General features: G+C 38.7%; 1 protein-coding gene across 1 annotated transcript in view; it reads left to right on the top strand.

The window, feature by feature from the left end:
- The window catches only part of ERP44 (endoplasmic reticulum protein 44), a 46995-nt gene extending 21316 nt beyond the window's left edge, over positions 1 to 25679 (top strand). Inside the window, exons 3-12 of the mRNA XM_048940366.1 lie at positions 1055 to 1094; positions 4435 to 4550; positions 10343 to 10527; positions 11011 to 11126; positions 14836 to 14893; positions 16081 to 16197; positions 19312 to 19423; positions 19861 to 20002; positions 22915 to 23017; positions 25446 to 25679. Of these exons, the coding sequence (XP_048796323.1) occupies positions 1055 to 1094; positions 4435 to 4550; positions 10343 to 10527; positions 11011 to 11126; positions 14836 to 14893; positions 16081 to 16197; positions 19312 to 19423; positions 19861 to 20002; positions 22915 to 23017; positions 25446 to 25547 (1091 nt within the window). The 3' untranslated portion in view covers positions 25548 to 25679. The remainder of the gene's footprint in view (positions 1 to 1054; positions 1095 to 4434; positions 4551 to 10342; positions 10528 to 11010; positions 11127 to 14835; positions 14894 to 16080; positions 16198 to 19311; positions 19424 to 19860; positions 20003 to 22914; positions 23018 to 25445) is intronic.
- Positions 25680 to 26012: the final 333 nt, after the last annotated feature.

Raw genomic sequence — 26012 nt, 5'->3', positions numbered from 1 at the left:
TGTCTGAAAAGGATGCCATTTGGCCATTTGTTGGTATCTAATTGTGTTTGTGGAGAGGGATAATGGAGAGAGGGGGAACAAGAAAAACCCTGTGTTGTTGCAAATACATTCATAAAAATATGCTTTTTAATGAGAAGCGTTCAAAGGAGCTATTTGGTTTTAATTTGCCTTTGACTGCAGGATTGCTTTGTGTAGTAAATGTATGACTAGACAAAAACTGTAAATACCTTTTTATATGCTGAAAAATGTAGAACCATTCTATGAGCTATGTGACTGCTGCCATATGATTCAAATATTTGTTACAATTTTTCTTCAATATCTAGTCCATTACTACTAATAAAAATCAGTTTACAGCATGGTTATTCTGTTGTGCAGAGATCGCAGTTTATTGCTAAGCAGGAGGTTTTAAGTGCACGTGTCTTTCAGATTTTGAAATCTTTTTTACTTTAAAGTATTGAATGGAGCATTATTTTGCTGCCTTATCACTGTAGTATTGCATTTTTTTCAAGTGTTTTCCTTAGCTCGTTGGAGGAGGAATTTGAAGGTTTCTCTGCCGCATTTTGCCCTTGTATCCAGTATCTTAACAAATAAGACAGATGTGGAGCAAGTTGCACAGTCAGCCCACATGTTGTCATTCTTCTAACCTGAACAGCTAACACTTCAGCTTTTTAACTATTTGAGCACTTGCAAATATGTAACGTTTAAGAGGGATACTGGAGTACAGCTTCTGGATTTCAGTATCTTCAATGTAAATTCAGAATTTTGTCTGATATGTTACTTATTTTGTATCTTATGCTTTAAGAATTGTCATATTTAATGTGTAATATATCCAGAAAATGCTTGACTATAGGCCTCCTTCATCACATTCCCACTTGCTATAGATTATATTTCAGCTAAGATTTATCCTGGTATTTTTCCAGCAGACTGTGAGCTCAGCAATCTAGAAATTCTAGCTTTTATATTTTTTATGCATATTTTTTGTAATCTTAGATTAAAATGCCAAGATCTTTTCCTCACAATGTGACATTGGGTTCTTTTCTTCTTGCCTTCCCAGACAATGCAGATGTTGCTTTAGTTAATTTTTATGCTGATTGGTAAGTTATAAAAGTTTTGGTTTTTTTTCTTTCTGCTACGTTTAAACTTGTTCCTTTAGAAAACTGTTATTTTTAGCAATTATATTCTAATTAAAGATACACTGCTACGTTACTTTCAAACTAGATCTTTCCTACTAGTTTTTATTTGTCTTGTAGTGTGTGTGTGTGTGTGTGCGCACGTGTTTGTCTTGATTACTTCCCCTTCTACTGTTCTCATTTCATTCAGGACCTTCGTCAGAGAATAAAAGGCTCTGTGGTAGTAAGGAATAACTTGGTTTATTGCTGTTGGTTTTTTTTTTTGTTTGTTTTTATGGTTTTTTTTTTTAACTCTTAGCAAGACAGGTTTCATTAAAGTTTTTGATTTTTAGCATAAGTTTGTTCAAAATATTCCTTTTTTATTTTTAACTTTCCTCCCTGTTGATCCCCTACATGTGTACTGGTAAACAAAAAGCATGACATTACATTCGAAGAAGTCAAATTGATCTCTAATGGAAAGCCTTCCAGGTGGAAAACTAGGGAATTGAGGGTGGTCTGTTCTTGTTCAATATCTCCATCAGTGACTTGGATGAACAGATAGAGCCCACCCTCAGCAAGTTTGCTGATGATACAGAGCTGGGGGGAGTGGCTGACACATCGGAAGGCTGTGCTGCCATTCATTGGCACCTGGACAGACTGGATTATTGGGCAGAGATAAACCTGGTTAAGTTTAACAAGAGCAAGAGTGGAGTCCTGCACCTGGGGAGGAATAACTGCGTGCATCAGTACAGGTTAGGGGATTACCTGCTGGAGAGCAGTTCTGCAGAGAGGACCTGGGGGTCCTGGTGAACTGCAGGTTGGCCACACTAACAGTGTGCACTTGTGGCCAAGAAGGCCAATGGTATCCTGAGGTGCATTAAAAGGAATGTGGCCAGCAGGTTGAGGGAGGTGATCCTCCTCCTCTGCTCTGCCATGGTAAGGCTACATTTAGACTACTGTGTCCAGCTGCGGGCTCCTCAGTTCAAAAATGGTAGGGATTTCCTAGAAGGAATCCAGGAGAGAACCACAGAGATGATAAAGGGCCTGTAATCTCATTCCACAGAGATATTCAAGACCTATCTGGACCCATACCTGTGTGGCCTTTTGTAGGGAACTTGCTTCAGCGGGGGGCTGGAATTGATGATCTCTTAAGGTCTCTTCTGACCCCTGCCATTCTGTGAAACTTGAGCAAGTAGAAAAGGGAAGAATGTGAGGTCAGTCAGTGTGAAAGACAAACTTAGTGGGAACTGTTTGATTGATTTTTAACTTGCCTATAAAATCATTGTTAGAATGAATTTAAGTGCCCATACTTCATTTTTTGATAGTGTTAAAAGTAACGTTAAATGTTTTGTTCAAGCATTAGTATTTCTAAAAGAACCTTTTAACAATAAGGAAATGAGTAAAGTATTCAAGGGAAATAAAATTTAATATGCAAATTAATATTGAAAATGAGGTCAGAGAAATAAATCACTTTCTCTGTTCCTTGTTTAAATTGAATTTGGGTGTATATAGCTTTATAACTTAAATATATAAACCAAGGTAATGTTGTACTTTAAATATTCCACTTGCTGTTCTGCTTTGTGAGCACAAAATGTTGACTGTCAGAATCAAAGGTCATCGAGCAGATTAAAGTTCTGATTCTTTTCACCTCTTTCACCTTCCATGTATGTGTAGGTCTGTATGGTCTGGAAATAGCAAGTTGCACAAATGAAAGATAAAGTTACAGTTTGCCTTTACTGATCATTCATTCTACTAACAGCTCATTTAAATTGATTTTGAAAGTGATTTTGAGGAAAATAATACTTGCTTTTTCTTATAAAATGGACATTTCGGTGAAGAAGTTTTCATGTAATCTTTGCTTAATGATAGATATTATACCAAATTTAATTTGTTTAGTAACCTTTGCATATGTCTCTGTAATTTTATAGACAATTTTTGTTTTCAGTTTGTTTGCACCTCTTCAAATTCTATTGACATGAGGAACAGTGAAACCAATAGAATTTTTGAGAGTAGTTCTAATACACTGAAGTGTAGCATTTGTTGCCATTGAAAGGGTGTTTTTTCTATTTGCTGAAGGCAATGTACAGAAAGTTAAAAATTAGTGTTCTGATGCTTCCTGTGATCTAGGGAAGATAGTATTTTAAAACTTGGTATAGAAATACAACGAAAGTCCTGGTTTAGGTCTCTGTTAACACAGCCCCTGCTGCAGTCCCTGCTGTTGTAGTTGTCTAAGCTTGCAAGTTGATTGCCATTATAGTGGGCTGTAAATTTAAAATATGAAAGCCTTAATTAGGATTGTTATATAGAGACATTCAGGATTAGACTCCTAATGTTGTGTACTGTCAGCCTATGATATAACGTGAATTGAATGAGGACAAGTGCGGATGTACTGTTGTAATGGTGGAGGAAAATGAGGGACAAAGAAGCCATATGTAACGTATACATGCTAAGTAACTGTGGTGTACAGTTGCTGTGGCCAGAGTCAGGTCTGTCTTGGGAGATGAGCTTCAGCCCTGCTTGTATTTTGAGAGGAAAACCTTCCTCTGTAGTTGGAATGTTTGCTGCCATGCGCCAGCCTTCAGAGCAAGCTGCTTTATTGCAGGTCTGCTTTGAGGTGTTCCTTGAGGTCTTGTCCTGATGACTTCCGTAGTGCTGTTTTGACTTCAAGTTAAAGATCTGCTGTGTGTTTGGAAGAACAGATGAAGTTCTTTTACTGATATGTTAATGATGGACTGGTGCACTGGTTTGACCTTAACCTCCTCAAAACCACCAAAATGTCTGGGGTCTCATTTATGAACATCTACAGCCTTTTTCATGCACAGAAGTAGAAGATTTTCATCAAAATCTGGCATGGCTACAAGGATCCCATGGAATTCTTTTGTTCATAGTAATCTAATAGCAGTCTGTTTAAATTAGACATAAATTCCACCAAATTTGAGCAATAATATAATAAGCATTACTTACATGGTTAACAGCAGAAGTTGTATAGTTCTTTCTCTGATATTTCTTGAAAGTGATCGTAGGTGAATACTCAAATGTCAGCAGTGCCAATCTTTTATTAGATCTTTAAATCTACTTGTCCAGGGATAATTTGGGTAGGAAAAGAATGATGGGCAAACTTTCTGAATATCAGAGTATATTTCTTAAAGACTTAGTTGATTACTGTTGTTTCTTAAATTGATAAAGCATGGGAACACGTCTTGAATTATGTATTCTTCTAGAATATTTTTTTTTCCACCTGAATTATTCAAATATTTCCTTAATCTACAATTAAATATTTTAAAGTTAATATTTTGAAATTGTAACCTTGCGTTTTTTTCCACAGGTGCCGCTTCAGCCAAATGTTGCATCCTATTTTTGAGGAGGCTTCTAATGTAATTAAGGAAGAATACCCAGATAAGAATCAAGTAGTGTTTGCTAGAGTGGACTGTGATCAGCATTGTAAGTAAATCTCAATTTAGTTTTTCTGTGGTATCCTGCCAATAGAAAGCAGTCTAAGGTGTGGTTGGACCTGCTCCATCATTTAGTCCAGAGGCTGTTGCTTGTATGGGTCACAGAACCTCTTCAAAATTTGTCAGGGCAATTTCCAGTGTTGCATTTTCTTTTTCTCCATAGATGTGCAGTTTTTATCAGTTCAGCCTTTCTTGTTTATTGGGAGAAAAAGGGAATGTAATTACAAAGCAAACTGGCCAGGGATCAAGAAGCACTGGTGCAAAACAGCCAAGAAAAAGGAGTGATGGTCAGCACGTGTTTTGCTCAGCTGTTTTCTCTAAGAGTTGTAGTGAACTGCAAGCTGCTTTTTGCATACTTGGTAGTTTCAGAGCTGTTCTCCTTTGCTGTTTGTATACATGAAGAAATATTTGTTTATTTTGGTATGTTCCCCTAAATACATGAAGAAGATACTTATTTTATTATCATATTAATCCCAAATGTTTCTTGTTAATCTCATGATAAGTAAAATGTAAGGAACATCTGTTACCTACTGAAAAACAGATGGGTAGCACTGAGATTATTGTGGTGATTTTCCTAGTGTAAGATTTGCTTTGCTATTCTGTACTTCTGGAAGAGCAACGTTTGCCCAGTAGTTTATTTATGGAAGTTTAGGAATCCAAGAGTGTAGTGAAAGTTGCCAGTTGGCCTCGAATCCCAACAAAGATTTGGTTGTACTTGACCCTAACTATAATATTTAGTCTTTACAAAGTTGTTAGTTTGCAGGAACAATCATACTTGGAAAGCTGATGAATTTCTGTTAGTTTGTAACACGTCTTTGGGATTTACCGCTGGCCTGACTGTTGTGTTTCAGTGCTCTGTTTCAAGTACTGAAGAGAGAAAGAACATGGAAAAAAAATTGCATCTCTGTGAGAAGTAACTGATTGCATTTACTTTTTTCTTCTCTCATTTCGGTGATCTAGCTGTTTTGGTACTAGAGGGGATTTTTCTCTTGAAGTATCTTTGCTATCTTGCAAATGTAAAAGCCAGTAACTTTAGTTGAGCATCTTCCATTAGCAGCAATTTGTGTTCCATTTTGTGTATGTTGGTGTAGACGCCCAACAAAACAGAACTCTAATTTGTGCAATTCAAGGAGATCTCAGGCATAAAAAAACATTTAAATAAGTAAACAGTATCAACTTGTAGTTGAAGCTGACTTTTCAAACTGTTGGGAACAGCCAGTGAGATTTTGTCCCATCTCAAAGATCTGTAGGACCAGTTCATGACCGTGGGAACCATAAATGCATCTGGGATTAAATCCTCCCCTACGATAAGTGTAGTGGGCTAGATAGTTAAAGATAGTTATAAGGCAACCAAGAGTTACGATCTCTCTTTTTAGTACTGGCAGATTGTGATTCTCTGTAGTCTTTTTGTTCCTAATTTAATGAGTGGATGAAAATGTCTTCTGCTGCACGAACTGTAAGTTGTGCAAATTAAAAACAAAATTCTATCATGAAGATGAGTCTTTTTCTCCAAGTAGCACTGCCTTTCTGAGTTAAAATAATAAGGCCCTATAAGTTGTTCCTGGTTTTCAGTGTTTATTTGCCAGTTGTAAGCAATGGGACATCTCATGGCACACAGTTATTGGTTATATCCTAACAGTGAAGTATTTTAACTCTATGATTTTAATGTATGCAATAGTTTTTACTATACTTATCCACACTGAACCACCTATACTACTTTACTAAATGTTGGAGTTTAGATTATTATCTTGTTTTGTTTTGTTTCCTCCTGTTTTAGCTTTATTTCTGTATTTTAGCAACACTAAAAGGTACGTGCTAATATTTTCAGGGTGTTTATGCCTGCAGATTTCATTAGTAGCTGGCCATTAAGATGATGATCTAGAGATGGTGGATTATTTGCATTACAAATAATCTGTTTCTTTTTGAAACCAATGCTCTGCAGGGAACCCAAATAGCTGATTTCAGGACGCTCAGAAATAGCTTTCAAATGGTCAGCTAGGCATAGATACTTTCCATTTAATGCACTATTATTGAAGCACTCGGCAGGTCCCAGCAGCTCACACCAGCTTCTGAGGGCAAAGCAAATTAAAGAGAATTATTGATGCACTGCCAAACGTTTGATGCTTAATGACAAAGCCAGCATTCTGTCTGCTCTTATAAGCAATACAGAGATGTTTTTCTGAGAAGCAATAGTTGGCGACAATGTGATGAAAAATACAAATTCTAAATATTAACGCATAGAGAGGTTTAATTTATCAGTATTCTGGGAGATTATCATAATTCAAATGTGTACATTAAGTCTTTAGGCTATTTTTGCTCATTAAACCAGTGTGGAACATACATTAAAGGTAAATCTGTTAAGGCAAGTTCTTTATTTTCAAGACCTTATCTTTCTACAGCTCATAAGTATCTAAGTTCCACTTCATTTTTTGCTGTTAAGATCTTCAGTGGTTTTGGTGTGTTGAAATTAGTAAGACTTATGCTAGAGAAATTATGCCTTTATTCTAAGCATGTAATACCTAGGAAGTGACTTTCCTTAGAATATCATAAGAAATCTTTCTGTATGTGTGTTATTGGGAAGGTTTTACTTTGTTGGGGTTTTTTGTTGACCTTTAGGTGGTTGTGCTTTTTTGTTTTTTTTCTTTGTGTTAAGCAGCAATGTTAGAAACCCACTTCATACCACAGAATGACTGTGTTTCTCTTCTCCTGTAAATAAGTGAATATTGCAGTACAGAGGGACTCATGTTTCTGGAGAACTGTGAATAGTTTCTGTGAATTGAGAATTAGGATTTCTGGTCCAGAATTCTTATGAATTAAAATATATACCATACTGTTATTTCCTTTTACGCAAAGTGGTTTCTGGCTTGAAAGATTAAAAACAAAGAAACAAACAAACAAAAAAAAACCCAAAAGACCCCAAAGAACAAAACTAGTTTGAATCAATTCTTTGTAGTTCAAAACAGAAAACTTCTTATGAGTGGAATGTTGAGAAGTGTTTTACTAGGCAGACTCCATAGGGAACTCCTCTTCTTTTGAAACATGTTAGTGAACTGCTGGATCTGTAAGGTGTGCTAATGTCAGTCTTAAAGAAATCAAGTAAGAATTACTTGTATTGCTACTGTGCTTTTGTTAAGCAAAGTAACTCAGTGTGATAAGCTTTGAGGTTCATAAATGAAGAAGGAATGAAGTTAAATGAAACTGTAAACAAATATACAGATTTTGTTGTGCTGCTATTTCAGCTAGGAAAGAAGTAATCTGTCTGAAAGCTGTTTTGGGGTAAAATAAACAAAAGTGGTAGTAGTTTGGGAGGCTCTTGATGGCTCTCCTCAGGAAAGCCATTTTGTTAGACTGTAAGAGAAGGTGATGGGATACCTACTGATGAGGCTCCGCTAGGAGTAGGCAAGGCTGTTGTGAATGCTCCTTTGCAGCAGAAGGTGTGTGAATTTGCTGTTTCTCAGCTTCTTAGTAACTGAGTTTGATGTAGAACATCGACTGCTTTTCCTGTACCTGTTTAGGTTACCAGTATTGTAGTATCAGAGTAGGATGCCAAATTTAGGTGGCCCCTTGGGGTCTTTTCTGGCTCTGTTTCATATGAATATTGCCAGGTCTTATGATTGTGTGCAAGTCATGAGAGGAGTGGTTTAAGAGGGAAGAACTGTTGTGAAGTATTTCATAATACATCATTAAGGTGAATGTAGTGCCACATTCGGGAAAGAGTGGCAAGCAAAGAAACTGTAAGTGAAGTTTAATAGAGAGGAGAAAAACCTTGGGATCATACTCAGATTGTTGTAAGTGATCCTTTTGTAAGAAGGAGCTTCTAATCTATGCTGTCAGTAGGAGTCTAATTTAATTGTATGTCTTCATGCTGGGTTTTAGTATGTTCATTCCACTTTTAATTTTAATTTAGGAATAGTGGACTTTGGATTCTTAGTGACGTGATCTCATGTTCTAGCTCAATTCTTTGAATGGTGTATTGTGATCTTAACCTGGAGTAATGAACTCTGAAGCCATCTGAGAAGGAAGCCATAGGCTGCATTTGTGTGTGAAGCTGCAGCTTAGGTAATAGTGAAGTGCTTGGTGAAAAGTCTGACTTGCCCCCACCAACGCAGATTTCGTCATTTCTTTGAGTGGAGGAATATGTGACACTGAGCTAGAAATGGCTGGCAATGCAAAACAAGTTTGGTTTGGTTTTCTTTAAGGAGATTAGCCCCATCTAGCTCTTTCAAGCACTTCTTTTTTTTCTTCCATCAGAAAACAGTCAGTAAGAATGTCTGGAAATATTTTAAAATTTAATTTAGGGGTTTACTATAACTAATGTGATCTATGAATGAATTCAAACAATACTCCACGTATTTGCATTGTGTATTTCCAATTTTAAGGGAGTGTAATGTTGTAGTTGGTCGTCTTGTGCTAACTCTGCCTGTATCAAATGCCAGAGTTTAATGAAACATTTAAGATTTACTCTGTTTGACTTGTGAATGAATTCAAATAGTTTTTCATGTACTTGCATTTTATATTCTGTGAAAGGGTGGCTTTCAAATACTTCCTTGTGTAGAGCTATCATCTCTCTGTGTTAGTTCAAATACCAGTATTCACGGGATCTCACTGTAATTTATAAAGATCGCGCATTACGAAGCAATGTTCAAATTCAGTGTTGGCAGTGGGCATTCCTGTACTGTCAATTTCTTTATGCAACTTCTTTCCCTGATGAAGATTCACAGCCGTAGGGACTGAAAGGTCTGTTTTGGGTAACTTTCAAGACCTCCTAAGGTGGGGCTTCTGCAAGGCATGCATCATCATCTGCCAATGGAAGTATCTGAAAGAAAAAGTTCATGTTGTGGAGGGAAGAAATGGGTAGTCTGGTGTTCTCTGGATGTGGAGTTTTGTAGCGTAAGAAGTCTTGAATCTCAGTGGCTTTATGAGAGGCTTGGATGGGTAACCTTGATACGTAGGGCTCCTTGTCTTTTATCAAACCCTGGTCAAATTATAATAAACTGCCACACCGTCAGACCAAAGGTCCTTCTATGAACAAGAGAGAGGCAGCAGATGCAATGCTGACTTGCCTATGTTGTTTTTCTTCTGATGAACAAATACAAAGTGACGCCTCCATGGCTGTGCTTATCAGGGTATCATAGAATGGCTTGATCATCAGGTTCCAATCCCCTTGCTGCAGGTAGGGTAGCCACTGCTAGATCAGGTACTGGATCAGATTGCCCAGAGCCCCATCCAACCTGGCCTTAAACACCTCCAGGGATGAGGCATCCACAACCTCTCTGTGCTGCTTGTTCCAGCACCTCACTGCTCTCTCTCCTGCCTTCTTGGAGGCTACTCTTGCATACTGTAACTAAAAAGTACTAGGTTTGGAAAGCAGGAAAAAATATTGATCTGACACTTCATAGTGAATATGTTGGTAGGCAATTAGTCTTTTCTCAAGAAATTAGTATGAATTTTGGAGATAAAAATCTCATTGCCTCAATTTTGACTACAGTTAGTGCCTTAATAGCTCTGATAGGATATCTGAGAAACTGCTGAAATCTTTTCTCAGTCAGAATCGATAGATTGAACTTTGGAATATTTTGCAGTATTTTGCAGTGAGGCAAAGCATTAAGAACTGGGCTTAGCTGCTAAGCATTCTCTCTTGTAGTGATTTTATTATTTTTAGTTTGTTCTTTAATGACGTGTGACTGCTGGCTCCACTTCTGTGTGCATGTATGGATGTGTAACATACCGTGCTTAGTGTTCTTCTGTATTGGTACACTTTTGTCTGAATTGATTTTGTAGCGGATATAGCTCAGAGATACAGGATAAGCAAATACCCAACGCTGAAGCTCTTCCGGAATGGAATGATGATGAAGAGAGAATACAGGGGCCAGAGGTCTGTGACAGCAATAGCAGATTATATCAGACAGCAGAAGAGCAATCCTATTCGGGAGGTCCAGGATTTGGAAGAAATTAATACTGTTGATGTAAGTTTTTCAGGTTCCTTCCTTCTAAGTATAAGCGTGTGAAAGATAACATACTTGAAGAACACTTCTACTTCTTGGGGGTTTTTTCCATTCAAAAATATTGAGTGATAATTTTGAACTAGAACTAATAACATTAACTCCAGTTTTACAAATTATTCCAATATCATCCCTCCTTCAACTGCATTAATCTTATTATGGTAACACCACTACCAAATTACTTATTTTAATTTTAATCATCTGGAAATAATCTTGTATGTGACAAAATGATAATATTTCATTATGAAAATACTCATAATGATGTTTCTGAAGATTAAAATCTTTTAGTCTTTGTATTAATGTGCATCATTTGGAAAGAAATGTTTTGCATACTTGTTGGTTAACTGTTGAATAAATAAACAGCATCTCCATATTTAATATCCTTGTGGAGTATTGACAGTTCTTAATAATTTGAGATAACTTACAGTGTAATCTTTGTCTTTACAGCGCAGCAGAAGAAATATCATCGGGTACTTTGAGCAAAAGGACTCTGACAATTACAGAACATTTGAAAGAGTAGCAAATATTTTACACGATGACTGTGTATTCCTCTCTGCCTTTGGGTAAGTTTGTTTTTTTTTAATACTTCAATTGCATGACTTCATTACTGAAATTATGTGGATGAGTTGTATACAATTTAATTAATAGGACTTCTTAAATACTTTCAGTGTATCATAACTAAAGAGATTAGGCGTTCTTAGTTAAATTCACCGAGAAAAGTGAAGGAAGAGAAGGAAGAAAACTGTTCTTCCAGTCTCTTGTGAAATCTAACTGGTTTACCTCCTTCTTTTTTTTTTTTTTTTTTTTTTTTGTCATTATTTGTCAATCATTTCAACATTAGAGGGCTTGCTTGACAGCTGTGTCTGAAAACTCTGCTTCCTTGGAGGGGAACAAGTAGGGAAGAGTTGGGAAAGTTTTGGTTTAGGGTTTTTTGGTTTTTTTCCACATAAAAATATTAAAAGATGTTCACTGGGGAGATCAGAATAAATTGGAAATAAGTCATTTTCCTTTTAAGTAGCATAATAAAACACAATTTGTATAGACTCCCTTCTCAGTGTTTAAGGTACCAGGAACAATCAATTTAAAGTGATTGGGCATTAATGTGAAAGCAGTGGTTTACAGTCTACCTATACAATTCAAGAGCAGGAATTTGTGGTATAACAGCTGGTATCATCCATACATACAGTTGCCCTAGAACTTTTTTGAACTGGATGTAATGAATGAAGAGCAGTGAAGACACTGGATTAAAGTAGAAGGGTTAGGGTTTGTTTCATCTATCTAAACAAAACTTCTCAAGCACTTCCTGTGTTTTCTGAAGAAAAGAAAAGAAAAGAAAAGAAAAGAAAAGAAAAGAAAAGAAAAGAAAAGAAAAGAAAAGAAAAGAAAAGAAAAGAAAAGAAAAGAAAAATAGTTTGGGGGCAGAGTATGCAAGTATTTGTAACATAGAGGAGTGAGGGGGAAAGAGGGGTCTTGGTCTTTTCTTTCTTTCCAGTTCCTAATTATTTATCCTATGACTGTGCAAACAACCTTGGCCATGGAAGAATCATCAAATCTTGTGCAACTGAGGTTGGTCTGTCCATCGTGTTTCGAAGAATTGTCTGTTATCTCAAATGTGGTTTCTGATGAGCGCAATTATTCTTGTTCTCAGACTGACTTACTAGAAGAATTTGGAATTATTTTTTCCTCCTCAGATGGCTTTTCATTCTTCTCAGAAATATATCTAAGAAATCATTAGGTAGCAATGCCTATAAGAATCTCTCCCTGCTGTTCAAGTCTGCTAGTCTTTAGTTTGCTGTGTTTCAATGGGGTCTAAGGAGTAGTATCTCAAAGTAGTTGGATGCTGTTCCTAATGTACATACTATGGAGTTGTTAGTTTTTCTTCAGACACAAGCAGTGAACATACACAGTGCGACAGTTGGACTTTGGTTACTGTAACCCACCCGTGTAACTTAGGATCCTGCACCAGGCTTATTATTTTTCCCTTCACCAGACTTCTGTTCCCTTGCTAGCCTGGAGCTGTTAGCATTTGCAAGTGAATGAAGCCTTCCAGGCAACAGTCCTGGAAACATTTCCATCTCTGAGAAGCTTCGGCTCTCAGGCTTCATAAGAATTATGTGCCAAAGGACTTCCAAAGGAGAGATCCTGGCTCTCTAACAGTGTTTGCTGCTGGGCTTATAAATAGAAGTGTTTCCTTGGGAGCACTCCTGGATCAGCTGGGCTGTTTTTCCTCAGCATCCCAGTGGGCCATGGCAGGTGTTTTGGATTTGGTGTGGGCAGAGTTTGTCAGGTATTACGGTATGGAATATATAATGGTAATGTGAGTTGTCATGTCCAAATGTCTAGTAAGCCAAAATAAACTGGAAACACTGAGTTCAGCAGTAAACGTTAACCAACTTGTGTCAGGTCAAACTTGTTTCTTGCTACGTTAAAGTTGCTCTGGCTTCAGGTAGTTACAGTAGCTTGTTTTTAAATTGTATTAATGCTACTTCCACCTTGATACTTAAAGATACTCTTAAATCAAATGATCCTAACAATTCTATTGCAATCTGCGGTGACCATAGCAGGGTGAGTGAGAGAAGAGTTGGAGGCAGCAGGAGGTAGGGAGTATACTGACAAAGAGATACGGCAGTGAGTTTGTAGAAGGAGAATGACAGTGGGGCAAATCTGAGATTTTTGTAGAAGTGAGGAGAGTGGCTTTGTGCTGTTGTGTTGCAGCACAGAAAGTCAAATGCAGAAACACAAAACAAGCTTTCAAAAAACACATTTGTCTTGAGAACTGTTCTAACATTAGCAAGCAAGTATGTGAGGCCAGTTTGTTTCCAGAAGATTCACTTTCTAGGTAATTGCTTCAAGGAGGCATGAAACACAAACTGTAATGTTTCCATTTGTATTGTTTTTAAAAGGAATATCTGTGGGCATTTGGTCTTTTCATATCGTGTCTTCCCTTTCCCTTATCTGAAACAAATCAGTCACAAGTGCAGTTATTGAGATGGAAGAACAGAGGGTCTTTTGGGTCCACAACAAACTTACCCAACAGCTTCTGTTTCCTACTGGAGTATTGTGAGTTTATCAAGCAGTGATTGGGCAGGTGACTTGGGTGTCTTTGTTTTCTTATTACTGAGGGAAGGATTGATTGGGAAGTGAATGGTTTACCTCAGTAGTGATGGTGATTACAAAAAAGCCTAATTCTGTGTTGTTGGAGTAGTTATGTCTGGAATTCTGAAATGTGTTCTAAAATGCATGCCTCTAAGCTGGTGAAAATATGGATAGGTGTAATATACTAAGCAAGGCATCTTTCACACATGATGTGAGGAGGATAACTGGATCAAAGAAAATGAATGAAACTTAGGTACTTTAACATAAGCCTTGTATGTCTTTTTTCTTTGCTCTTTAGTTAATTCAGAACCCTGGGATATTCTTACAGTGAGATAAATTGCGATATTTTACCACCTTCTTCCCCCTCTGTCCCCTTCCCTCTTAATTAGTCTTCTACAATGCTTCTGTTGAGTCCATCTAAGAGATACTGTAACTGGAGAAGCTGGAACACTTATTTAAAGTTCCCAGAGGCTGACATGCTTTCTTTTTAGCCTATGAAAGAAGGAAAAGAGAGAAATAGTTCATTTCACTTGGAGGCATATGCAGCCAGTTGGTTCTATTTTGCCAGTGTGATTTATGGTGGGACAGCAAGGCATGGTGGAGGAGAAGAGACCTATTGCAATGGATGAAGGTGCTGAAAAGAGCTTAGTTGGGGCTTACTTTTCTTATTTTTTTTCCTCTCTTACATTGGATGCATACCAGTCCCCATTTCTTTTAATAAGAAGTGATCATTCTGTGGGAATCTGTTGTGACTGGGATTGAGGAGTAACAAAATATGGCAGAGACAGGGTGTGGAATTCACTGAGATGAAATACTAAGCTAAATATCAAGGAGAAACTTCATATATTCTCCAGGTGTGCACGTTACCAAATCGTCAGAGATCAGAAGCTGCACGCTGCCAGTATTCATCTCTTTGACTTTGATGCCTCTACTCCAAACTTCTTATCTCACGGACATGCCTTGCAGCTTCCCTTACTGCCCTTTCATCCAGACAGACCAAGCTTCTTTATCACTTTATGGTTTCTTTAATCACTTTATGGTTTCTTTGAAGAGGACGCATTTTAATTTTTTTTTCCTTCCAAATTCGAGAAGATAGCAAATGGAAATATGAGTTTTGCTAACCTAGTTATTTTGTTTGTCTGTACCAAGACATGCTTACTGGTTGGTTTGTTGTAGGGCTATTTCAAAAGCAGAGCGATTTAGCGGAGACAATATAATCTACAAGCCACCAGGGGTAAGTGTAACTATGTATTTTATTCTGCTTGTTATCTTTATATGTGAGTAGGAGATAATAGAGACTGCACACACACACCATTCAGTTTTATTTCATCACTGAAGAGAGTGAGCATTAGTGAGGGTTGTAGGAACTGGCGCTTCAGAGAAGATGAAAAAGATCTCAGTCTCATTTGTCGCTAACAGTTTGTTGCTAACTAAAAACAAAACCTATGTTTTTAATTTCAGCGTCCAGTGTTTTTTTCCTTAGAAAAGCAAGCAGCTTACCATGTCTGTAGATACTTTGTGTCCAGTAGAAATCTTAATTAAAAAAAAATATCTAGGAAGCTCAACATCTGGTGCACCTTATTTCTCAACACAAATGACAATCTCTGGCTATTTTCTGACTATCACTTGCCTGTCTTACGTAGCTTAGCACACTAGGGAGGTAAAAGCTGTTCACTTAATCTAAAGGAAAAGCAGTAAAGCATGTTAACAAACTGTCATAGTTGAGAATAAAATCATTGTGGAAGAAAAGCAAGACTTGCTTTTTAGAAACATAATATCTGAGCATATGCTCCTTTCTCAAATTTGATGCTGGGAAGCACTTTAGGAAAGGAAAACACAACCTGAGGGGAAAGAGAGGTTGAAACAGTTTCCTGCAAAGATGTTTTGCTGTTGTCTACTTTATATGGCATGTCTGAATCAATATATGCTTATTCATGCCCGCAGCTTGGAAAACTCAAACTGTAGTCGCATTTTAAAATGGAAGCACTGAATTCTGGGTTACAACTCTAGTAAACAAAGAGCAGCTATTATTTATTCCAATCTTTGCAAATGCAAATATAAAAGATCAGTTGCAAGACCTGCAGGTTTTTGGCTTTTCTTTATGGTGAGACTTTATAACTGTCAGCATGGAAGAGCTTAATATCTGCATTGGGTATCCATCTTAATGGCTGAGATTCTTTTAGATACTGAGAGTATTTCTCCACCTGAAGTCAGTTCCTCTTATATTAGAAAGTGGATTGCAAAAGTGATCATATTTATTTACTTATGGTTTTTGTTACATAGTTTATGGAGGTGTTGCATGCGCATCAGTTGAATATTTATGTAAGATTGGATTTCAGTATTTACGTAGGCATTGTCACCTTTGTATCAGTAGCAATGTCACTTTTACTATTTTTCAACTAGTACTTTCCTTTTCAACAGGAGAATGCTCCAGATATGGTGTATTTGGGCTCCCTGACCAATTTTGATTTGATTTACGCATGGACACAAGATAAATGTGTACCCCTCGTTCGAGAAATTACATTTGAAAATGGGGAGGTAAGAATTTTTGCTACCTTTCTATTTTTGAGATTTCTTTCTCAGAACCAAAATGGCTCCTGAGGTTTTTAATTCATGCATTGCAACATCTGCATGCTTTGTTTTTTACCAAAAATAGTTGTTATATATTGTCTTTTCATTGTTCTGGAGCTTTTCAGTTAGACTTGAGGTTCACAGGAGGAAAATCTGTGCTATTTTTTTTTACACCACCAAATTAAAAAGCTGTATTCGCACATATAGACTGTATACAAAGTGCCTGGAGATTTGCAGAGGGTGGACGCAGACTTTAAGAGTGTACATGTGTAAGAATGTGTCTTTATGGATGAGTTTGTAACACCTTGAGTAGACTGCATTATTCATCCAAAATGCAGATGTTACAGGAAGATATTGACTTGTTTTACAATTCAGAGATAAGCAAGAAGCATTGATTTTGATCTGGAAAAATGTTTCTGGTCGAGGTAGAAAATATCCACATCGGTGTACTCACACAGAATCACAGCATGGCTGAGGTTGGAAGGGGCCACTTGGAATCATTTCATTCAAGCTTTCTGCATTCATGGCAGTTAGAAAGAGTAAAATAGCTGTGAACTTTTAGATACAGCCAGTCAGCATTTAAAACTTCATGTCAAAGTGGGTAGTCGGAAATTTTTTATGTATCAACCATGTCCAAAGTATTGTGTAATAAATATCTGAACAGCCATTCAGGCATCTCTGGAGCTGGATACTTCAGTGAATTTTAATAGAAACTGTGTGATGGCTTTTGGCGGTGTGTTTAAGCACTGATACCTTCTTTACCTTTTTAGGTTCATGTGTCCTTTTCCTTGGTTTTCTGTTTCTAGCTGTAAGATGGGATTTGCATGGATGCTTTCAAACTTCTTCTCATTATCCTTTCAATGCTTTTCTTTTTTTCTTTCTTGATTTACTCTTCTTTTTCACTTGTCCCTAATTTGCTATGATTATTCTTTTGTAAAATAAAGAGAGGGAAAACAAACAAGTAGCAAGCTTACAGCACCTCAGAGGGAGCATTTGTTCATAGCCACAGCATCTGCTGTAAACTCTGGTGAGGTCTGTAACAAATTGCAGTGTGTGGCCCTCATTGGATTAGAGACCAAAGAATCAGTGGTGTGATGGAAGAATACTTTGTTCTCAGTTCACATCATTTCTTAATTGCTTTATTGTGAATGGTCAGTGCGTGTAGCACTGATGCCCTGGGCATGCAGAACACTTGATTTGCATGGTGGCTGAATAGGGTGGGATGCACAAAATATTTGAAGTCCAACTGTCTAGTCAGTACTGCTAACTTCTGTTGGGAAGTTTTGCTAAAGAAATATTCATTCTTCCTTTGTAACTTGAGCAGCATGTGAAAGATGCCACATGCCAACATGTTTAGAATTGCTTGATAAGATTTTTAGTGTACTTTTCCCATGGTAAGATTGGATTTTTGAGGCTTAGAAGCCAAAGTTCATTGCTGTCTGTATCACATTGTGCTCTGGCTTTTCTGCTTGTTCCCCCACCCTTCAATTCCTGTTTTCTTTAGGTAAATATTTTCAATTCCAATTTGACATTTTTGCCTAGCAACATTTGTTTAAAAAATTCAGGGCTGCTGTTAACCAAACAAATATAAATGCTATACAAGTACAAATTGCTTATCATTTATGTGGGCTCTTAATGTATATTGCACAACATACATTATAAAAATGTAGTATAGTAAAAATATAGAATCAGAGAACCAGTAAAGTTGGAAAAGACCACTAAGATTATCTTGGCCAACTGTCAGCCTATCACCACTATGCCCACTAACCATGGCTCTTAATGATGTGACTATTCAGCTGTGTTTTTGATAGTAGAACACTTTAAGATACATGCAAACATTCCTACCAGGGACTTCATTATAAAAATGAGAATAAGCAGATGTGATTAGCAGTTGTTTTAGAGGTTGGTTGGGAAGTTTTGGCTTTGCCAAGAGCACTGAACTAGTGAGGATCTCTGGAATCTGCTCTTATAAGACCAAACCTTGGCTTGATGCACAGGCTTGCTTGGAAAGACAGTGCTGTCTATTCTGTGTTCTCTAGATGCAACTGGCTGCATAGTGTTGGGGAAACCATTTATTTCAAATTGCTGCAGATAGAAAGTAGCTGAAGAAACTACTAGCTTTGGTGGCTGAATGAACAAGTTAGCTTTCTCAAAAAGCATGGACTTCCTTTGGATACAGAGCAGAATAAAAGAAATAGCAGCACTTGGCTGCGTATCAGCTGCACTAATCAAAGATAGGCAAGGCCTTTAGCATTTTCTTTGATAAACAATTATTTCTTCAGTTGGTTCTCTACTAAATTGAATGGGTGGTCCACTAAGAAAGTCACTTTTTAAGCAAGCAAATGTATGTAGTTCATGCTTTGTGTTGGTTTGAAAATAAAAATCTTGAATAAAATTAAGTATTTCATACACTTGTCTGTCCTTGGAGAGAGATCTTTAGAAGGTACTTAGGAGGCAAGAATGCATTCCTTCAGGGAACTAAAGCCTGCCTGATTAACAGAGACATTCATTTGTTTGTCACCTTTAGTAATGCCTTAGCTGTGAATTTACTCATGGTACTTGCAGTTACCAGTCAGGACACACCTACAGCCACCTCATCAGTTTCTGCTGCTTTTTTTTTTCCCCCCTTGGGAATGCTTAAAGATGCTAATTCATGGTCTTAGCAAAATCACCAACATGATGTGAACCATCAAAGGACATGGTCCAATATAGATGCTCAGCTTTCATTTAGCACTCATTCCATATTTTACATTCAGGCCTTATTGCTGTTTCTATGAAGATGTGTTTTGAGAATCGGACTGTTTCTTTTGAGCAATTATTCCATTGCACATGTATCCTTTCCTGAAACGTTGGTAATGAAATACCCTTCTCCTTAAACTGTTGCATGTGATAAGGGGAAGGAAACATGGTTAACTGTGTCAGTTGGGTGTCTTCGATGAAAGGTCAGCAGTTGATATCCTTAGTTATGTTGTTTCAGCTGTTTCTGAGGCAGGAATCTCAGCGGCTTTGAAAATTGCTGGAATCACTCAAGTGTCTTTAGGAAATGAAAGAAATGTAATATATCTTTTGTTTTCTGTGCAGGAACTGACAGAAGAAGGCCTTCCTTTCCTCATACTTTTCCACATGAAGGATGATTTGGAGAGCCTAGAGAAATTCCAACAGGAGGTTGCACGACAGTTAATAAGTGAAAAAGGTTTGTACCAACTTGTTACTGCTGGAACAGTTTTTTTTTTTTTCCAGGTGAGCTCAATATGGAGTGAAAGCAAATGTCTGAGTCCTAGATTTGTGTTTGGTTTTTTTTACTTCTTGACAGTGAAGATTGACCCCTCTAGAAAGGATTAAAATGGAAACATAAAGTGTTAATAGGTAACTATTTAAGAAAGCCTTCTTATCTAGATGATTTCCAACAGTTTGAGGGGACTTCAAACAAACTTCAGTTTGTATTGTGGCCAAAGCTACTTTCAGGTAATTTGTTATTTCAGCGTGCCTTGTTATTTGAATCTGTTTTCAAGTTTTGCATGATGTATTTATCTAATGTCTCTACCTTTGAACTATTCATGGAATTATATAGAGTTTTAGGATAACAAAAAAAAATCTTAATGTGGATTTTTATCTGCTCACAATTTTAAGGTACAATAAACTTCCTCCATGCTGACTGTGACAAATTCAGGCACCCGCTCCTCCACATTCAGAAGACTCCCACAGACTGTCCGGTTATTGCCATTGACAGCTTCAGGCACATGTATGTCTTTCCAGACTTCAGCGACCTGTCGTAAGTATTTTTTTTTGTTTTGAGTTCGTGTTGAGAACAAAGGAAATCATGCTGTATTTTAGACAGGATCACAATAGGAAGATGAGTAAATATGGAATAGGTAACAGCGCCTGCGCATAATTCAGTGTGAGAGTCCTAAAGTGGTATGAATCCCTAGTGCAAGAAGGACATGGAGCTCATGGAGTGGGTCCACAGGAGGGCCACAGAGATGATCTGGCTGGAGAGCTCTCCTATGAGGAAACATTGAGGGAACTGGGCTTGTTTAGCTTGGAAAAGAGAAGGCTCCAGGGAAACCTCATTGTGGCCTTCCAGTACTTGAAGGATATGACTGTTGACAAGGGTGGATAGTGATAGGACAAGGGGGAATGGTTTTAAACTGAGACAGGGGAGGTTTAGGTTAGATATTAGGAGGAAGTTTTTCACACAGAGCTGGAACAGGTTGCCCAAGGAGGCTGTGGATGCCCCATCCCTGGAGGCATTCAAGGCCAGGCTGGATGTGGCTCTGGGCAGCCTGGTCTGCTGGTTGGTGACCCTGAACATAGCAGGGGGGTTGAAACTCGATGATCATTGTGGTCCTTTTCAACCCAAGTCATTCTATGATTCTACGAATGGTGAAGTATTAATGTAAATGGAGTTCATTGCATTGTTGTAGAAGAGGATCTCATGCTGGATGCTGCTATTCTTTCAAAGTTTTGCTATTTTCCTTAGTAGTTAAGTATTTAGAGCCTGACGTGGTATCTGCAGTGGTGCTCTTTATGTAGCTGTTAACTTGAAAAGTTTTAACACACATAGCATCTAAACACCACTTTGATAATTCCTCTTTACATCAGCCCATCCCTTCGTAATGCACTGCCTTGAAAGCAGCCATAGGAAGCACATACTTAGTTTCCTTGGCTCAGCTGAGGAGTGAAGGTGGGTACATTCTACCTTCAGGGACCTATAGGAGATCTTTGGGTGTTCTGTCTTTGTCTTCAGGTTGTGTGATAAACTCCATTTTCTGTCTCAAACGAGATAGCAAGCAGTGTATGTGCAGGTAAGCTTTGGGTAGGAATCTAAGCTTTGAGACTTCAGCTTTTGCCCACTCTTGCTTTTAAAAGCTCAGTGTATTTTTATTATAGATCACTTTGGTTGAAGCCAAAGATTCAAAGCTGATACTTAGCACACAAGGTGAACGTTCCAGCAGGCATTTTTCTACCTGAAATGTTTATGCTTGGAAGGAAGGTTTGGTTGCAGCTTCTCCCTGTAATTCTCCACAGGCTTCTTCTGGAAGTGTGGTCCATCAGTCTTATGGATGTGTAACAGTGCTTTTCAGACATCTAAAGCTATGCATGTTGAAATCCTGATTGTGACCATTTTTCCCCTTTGGTTCCTGAACATCAGTTCTTTTTTTAAAAAAAAAAAAAGAGAGAGAAGTTGTGGAATATTTGCATTTTGAAGGCACTCTGTATTTTTAAAATACACTTTTAAAACACTCCTAAACACTTGCTTTTAAAACAGTCCTAAAATAAACCATGCTTAGTTTAGACTCTCATGTTGCCTGTTTTAAGCATCCTGTTTCTGGTGTCCAAATATTAACGTGTACTTTCCTTTCTTTTCCTTTCCAAACTGGCCCCAGACTTCCCCTTCCTGCCACCAACCAATAGTGTTTGGATACCCACACTTTCAGCACTGGCCCACCAGAAGATTTCTCTTTGACTTGTAGCATTGCTGTCCTCTCTCAGGAGCTGCATGTTGAAGAACAGCTTTTCCAGAGGCAATTCAGACCATCTCCCAGTATTTTCTCCTCCTGCTTTGGCCACTTGGCCCTGTTCAGCTGGCAGTTGGAGGTGGTGACGGCGACTGTTCAGTGGGTCAGTTGTAGCTTTTCAGAGAGCTGGCTGAGCTACGAGGTGCTGAATGCCCTTGCTGCATTAAGAGAGGAGTTGCTGACGGGGAGCGCCTCCAGCGATGCGGTTGACCTTTGAGAGCCTAAAACATTCCAGGGGCCCAAGGAGCAGCAGTTCTGCTGTTTGAGCAGCTGGGCTGGAATGAGCATCCTTCTCTAAATCAGCACTAACTCCCAATCCTGTCTGGGAGGGGAGGAGGTCCCTCCAAGTATCACTGCACTACTAGTTGGTTACAGTTACCAGCACTGCTGCTCAGATACCCTCTGACACAACATTACACTAATTCTTATCCATAGAATTTAAGGGTCATCTGGAGTGTTGCTGGTAGCAACCTCTCACCACGCTTTGTTCTGCTTTCGTAAATATAATCGTTGGTGTATTGAAGGATTCCTTACAATTCTGGCTCTATTCATAAAGTATCTTTTGATTGTTTATATGATGATGCTCACATTAGCTTTTTTTTTTTAATCTCATCTTTAATGCTTATTAGATCAACTTGCTTTAAGCTTCTTAGTCTGTTTGACATCTCCCGAATAATTCTGGATGCTGCAGTTTAGCATACTTGCTGTGGGTGACAGTAGATGATCTCAGATTAGATTTAAATTGATATCCTCTTAGTGCTTATCTCTAGTGTACGTGCAGTTATTCAGGCAGTGGAGAGCCTTTCAAAGATGTTTTGTCAATATTGCTACCCAACTGTCATTTGTATCTGTAAACTGTGCATTTGGAGCCTGCTGTTCCCTCTTACATGATGGTTAGTGGAGAGCTGAAGTGAGTATACAATGAAGTTATTGGCTGGCACAGCTCTGTGGGAGTTATTGAAAAGATGAAATACTTGCTGTGTTCTCAAGAGACGGGAAAGAAAAAGAAGCTGGTAGGATGCCTTAACCAACCACTTGCTTTCTGTCCTGTGCTAATCACTTAAAAGTAGGCATAGTGTGCCAGATGGACAGAAGTTGGCTACTCTAAGCAGTGCACTTTGTCTTATGTGTTTGGACTTCACTTCTTATGGTTCATTTGTTTCAGAGTTCCAGGTAAACTGAAGCAATTTGTACTAGACTTGCATTCTGGAAAACTGCATAGAGAGTTTCATCATGGCCCTGATCCAACTGATGTAGCACCTGGACAGGTAAGGTTACAGAAAATACACTTAATTTGGCCATTTAATAAAGACTTTTTTCCCCTCCTTGTTATAGGTGTACTTCTTAATGCTTATACACTCCGGTTGCCTAAAAGAGCAGAAGTGGTTTCTATTTTGCTGCTTAACCAAAACTGCTTTTGGTTAAAGGGAGGGAGAACATTAGGGGGAAACAGGCTCCTATTTGCCTTGTATAATGAAAGAATGTAAGAGTAGCTGTTATCTCCACTGAAAAGTTTTGAGTTAGATGGTTGCTCTGAGCTCATAAGCTGCTCTTATTTCAGTGGGGAAAACTGATTTTATATATAGCTGTAGAAGTAAAATAGATCACTGTTGCTCTTACAACACACTGAGGGAAAGCTTCTAAAGGGAAACATCAGTTGACTGTATTAATTATTTACTTGTGGTCACCAGTTCAAGCAGGAGGCAGATTATTAGAGCGTCAGTGAAAGACTGATAAGCGGCAGTAGGGCTTATCACTTTTATTAATGCAGTTAAAAAGCAGCATTAATGGTGCTCACACTGCATTTGTCAGTTCAGATTCCTGTTGGTTCTGCTCAAAGACTATTATACTCTGTATTTATGTGCATGGCAGTCATTCTTGGGATCTTTTCAGGAAGAAAAAGGAAAAGGATCTAGCAGATCTTTCTCCAGATACTTCATTGTTTAGCCTAGCAGGAGGCAGCAAAGAAAGGATGTGGTTACCAGCCCTGATTCCCTCTGCTCAGCCCCATCCGTCTGTGTCTCAGCCTTGTATCTTCATGATACACCCTTCTGCTCATATGCTTGGGGAAGAGTGTAAGTACAGGTCTGTCAGGCAACCTTCTCAATACTTCAGGCCCTGTCTAAAGACACATTTGTTTTTGGATACTGCTCTTGACTTAAATGGTTTATTTTCTAGGGCTTTAGGTGCTGTATTGGTCTCAGAGGACCCTTGCCTCGTATTAGAGAGCCTTGGGCTATCCCAGCACCCATAGGTCACAGATTGTTAAGGCCCCTTATCCTGGATATCTGTAGGGTGGAGTAAGGATGGCTCCATGCTAAAGATGTTGAGCACAGCCTCCTGTTGCTCTGCTCAAAGTTAATAGAATGAAAAGCAGAAAAGCCCCGGAGGAGGGGCAGGGCAGTAACATATAATGCAGGAGCGGAGGCTGGACCAGCAGCTGCAAAAGCCTGCAGATGTTTGAGCTGGGAACTGCTCCCAGTACTCTCCAGCCAGGTTGTGAATGGCTGGGCTCGCAGCAGAACTGGATGTTAAGGTCAGGGTTGTCTCTGATGCTGCAATATGCTGAACTCCTTCCTGTGCCAACACTCCACTCCATGCACAGGTTGCTCAAGTAAACTCAAACTGGCATCAGGTTTTCTTCAGAGAAACAGCACTGAGGCTTGTGAGCAGTGCTGGTATCAGTGCCAGGTAGGGCAGCGTGAGGCTCTGTGAGCAGAGGATACTCATAGCTGCAGCCATTGGGAAGGAACAAGTTGGCTGTGCTGTGCAACAGGAGGCAGGAGGGGTTGCCTTGGGCAGGGTGGGGATGAGTGACTGCTTCTGAATGTTATGACTGACTGACTGTTTAAACACGAAGGCTGAATTTTTCCCCTGTTAGTTCCTTTAGCTAGTAACTCCCTGTATTTCTCAAGAATTCAATGAGCAACTTGAATTCAGGTCAGTGGGAGGAAAGGCAGATGTGGTTGAGTGGAACTGGAGACTGAGGCAATCAACTTAGGGCTGGGCATACTTGGAAGCAACTGCAGTGTATTGGAAGCTTGGCCAGGGTGAAAGGAAACCTGCTAATTTGCTGAGTTCTGCTGCATATCTAGGCCAGGCTCACTGTGTGGAGCTGCGGACTAGCTTGTCTCCTTTCTCCCTTGAAAAATGCACCCAAAATCCAGTGTTCTTCATTTGTTTCCTTTCTCATCTGTGTATAGTATCCTGCCAGCACATGGAAGATGTGCAAGCCTGTGCAGTGGAAATACTGGACATAAATTAAACTGGAGGCTGCTGTCCCGTGTCATTGGTGTCCCTTGAGTTGCATGTGTTTCTTTTAGTTTTTATAGGAAATTAATTTTAAAGTATTTTGGCAGCAATTGCACTTTTGCCCTGGTGTCTCAAAAAAGAACACACAAAGCACAGCACCTTCAAATTTGGCAAGTGGTGGACACTCAAGTCTACAGTAGGGTGCATTCAAAGTACTATTAAATCACTCGCGTAGAAACTTGCAGGCTGACCTTTTCGGCTCTGCTTACAGAAGGAATGTCCTTAACTGAATGTACTTAATTTGTGTCCGGGTGTTTATTCACCTGCTTGGGCCTTTGCATGTCCAATGAGAGCTGGCTGGTTGTGCACACCCATCATTGTGTAGTGGAGGGGACTGATGATCACAATGAATCTAACGTGCACTGCTACTGTTCTGTTTTTCAGCCAATTCAGGATGTAGCCAGCAGCCCGCCAGAGAGCTCCTTCCAGAAACTGGCACCCAGTGAACATAGGTACACCTTATTGAGGGAAAAAGATGAACTTTAAAAACTTGAAATAATCTTGCAAGCCTTTCAGACAGCAGCATTGACTTCCGTGTGGTGGAAATAGTAAACCTATATTTTCATAATTCTACGTGTATTTTTATTTTGAATAAACTGAAAAATAATTTTTTTCTTCCCCAGGCTTGTAAATAAATTGATTTGGTGGGTCCTTCTGTACAGCATCTTTCCAACAGTACGTTCTTAACGCTCTAGTAAAATGCCAGAGACCCATCCAGACACTTGATGTAACAATTCTGTAAAACTTTTATAATCCAAATGAAGGTATCCCTGCCAGAGACATGCTGTTAACTTGCACTATCCCATTCAATAGGATTTTGGGGTTGTTTTCTGTGTAATCTTGGTAGTATGTGCTTTCTGTTCTTCTTCGTGTGAACAGCTCTCCTGGTAATCTATTTCTTTGTCACATTTTTCTCCAACTTGAGAGGGTCTTCTATTCTGGATACTTGGG

The sequence above is a fragment of the Lagopus muta genome, chromosome 3, assembly GCF_023343835.1.
Source record: "Lagopus muta isolate bLagMut1 chromosome 3, bLagMut1 primary, whole genome shotgun sequence".
Taxonomy (NCBI): Eukaryota; Metazoa; Chordata; class Aves; order Galliformes; family Phasianidae; genus Lagopus; species Lagopus muta.
This window is presented reverse-complemented; position numbering and strand designations above follow the sequence as displayed.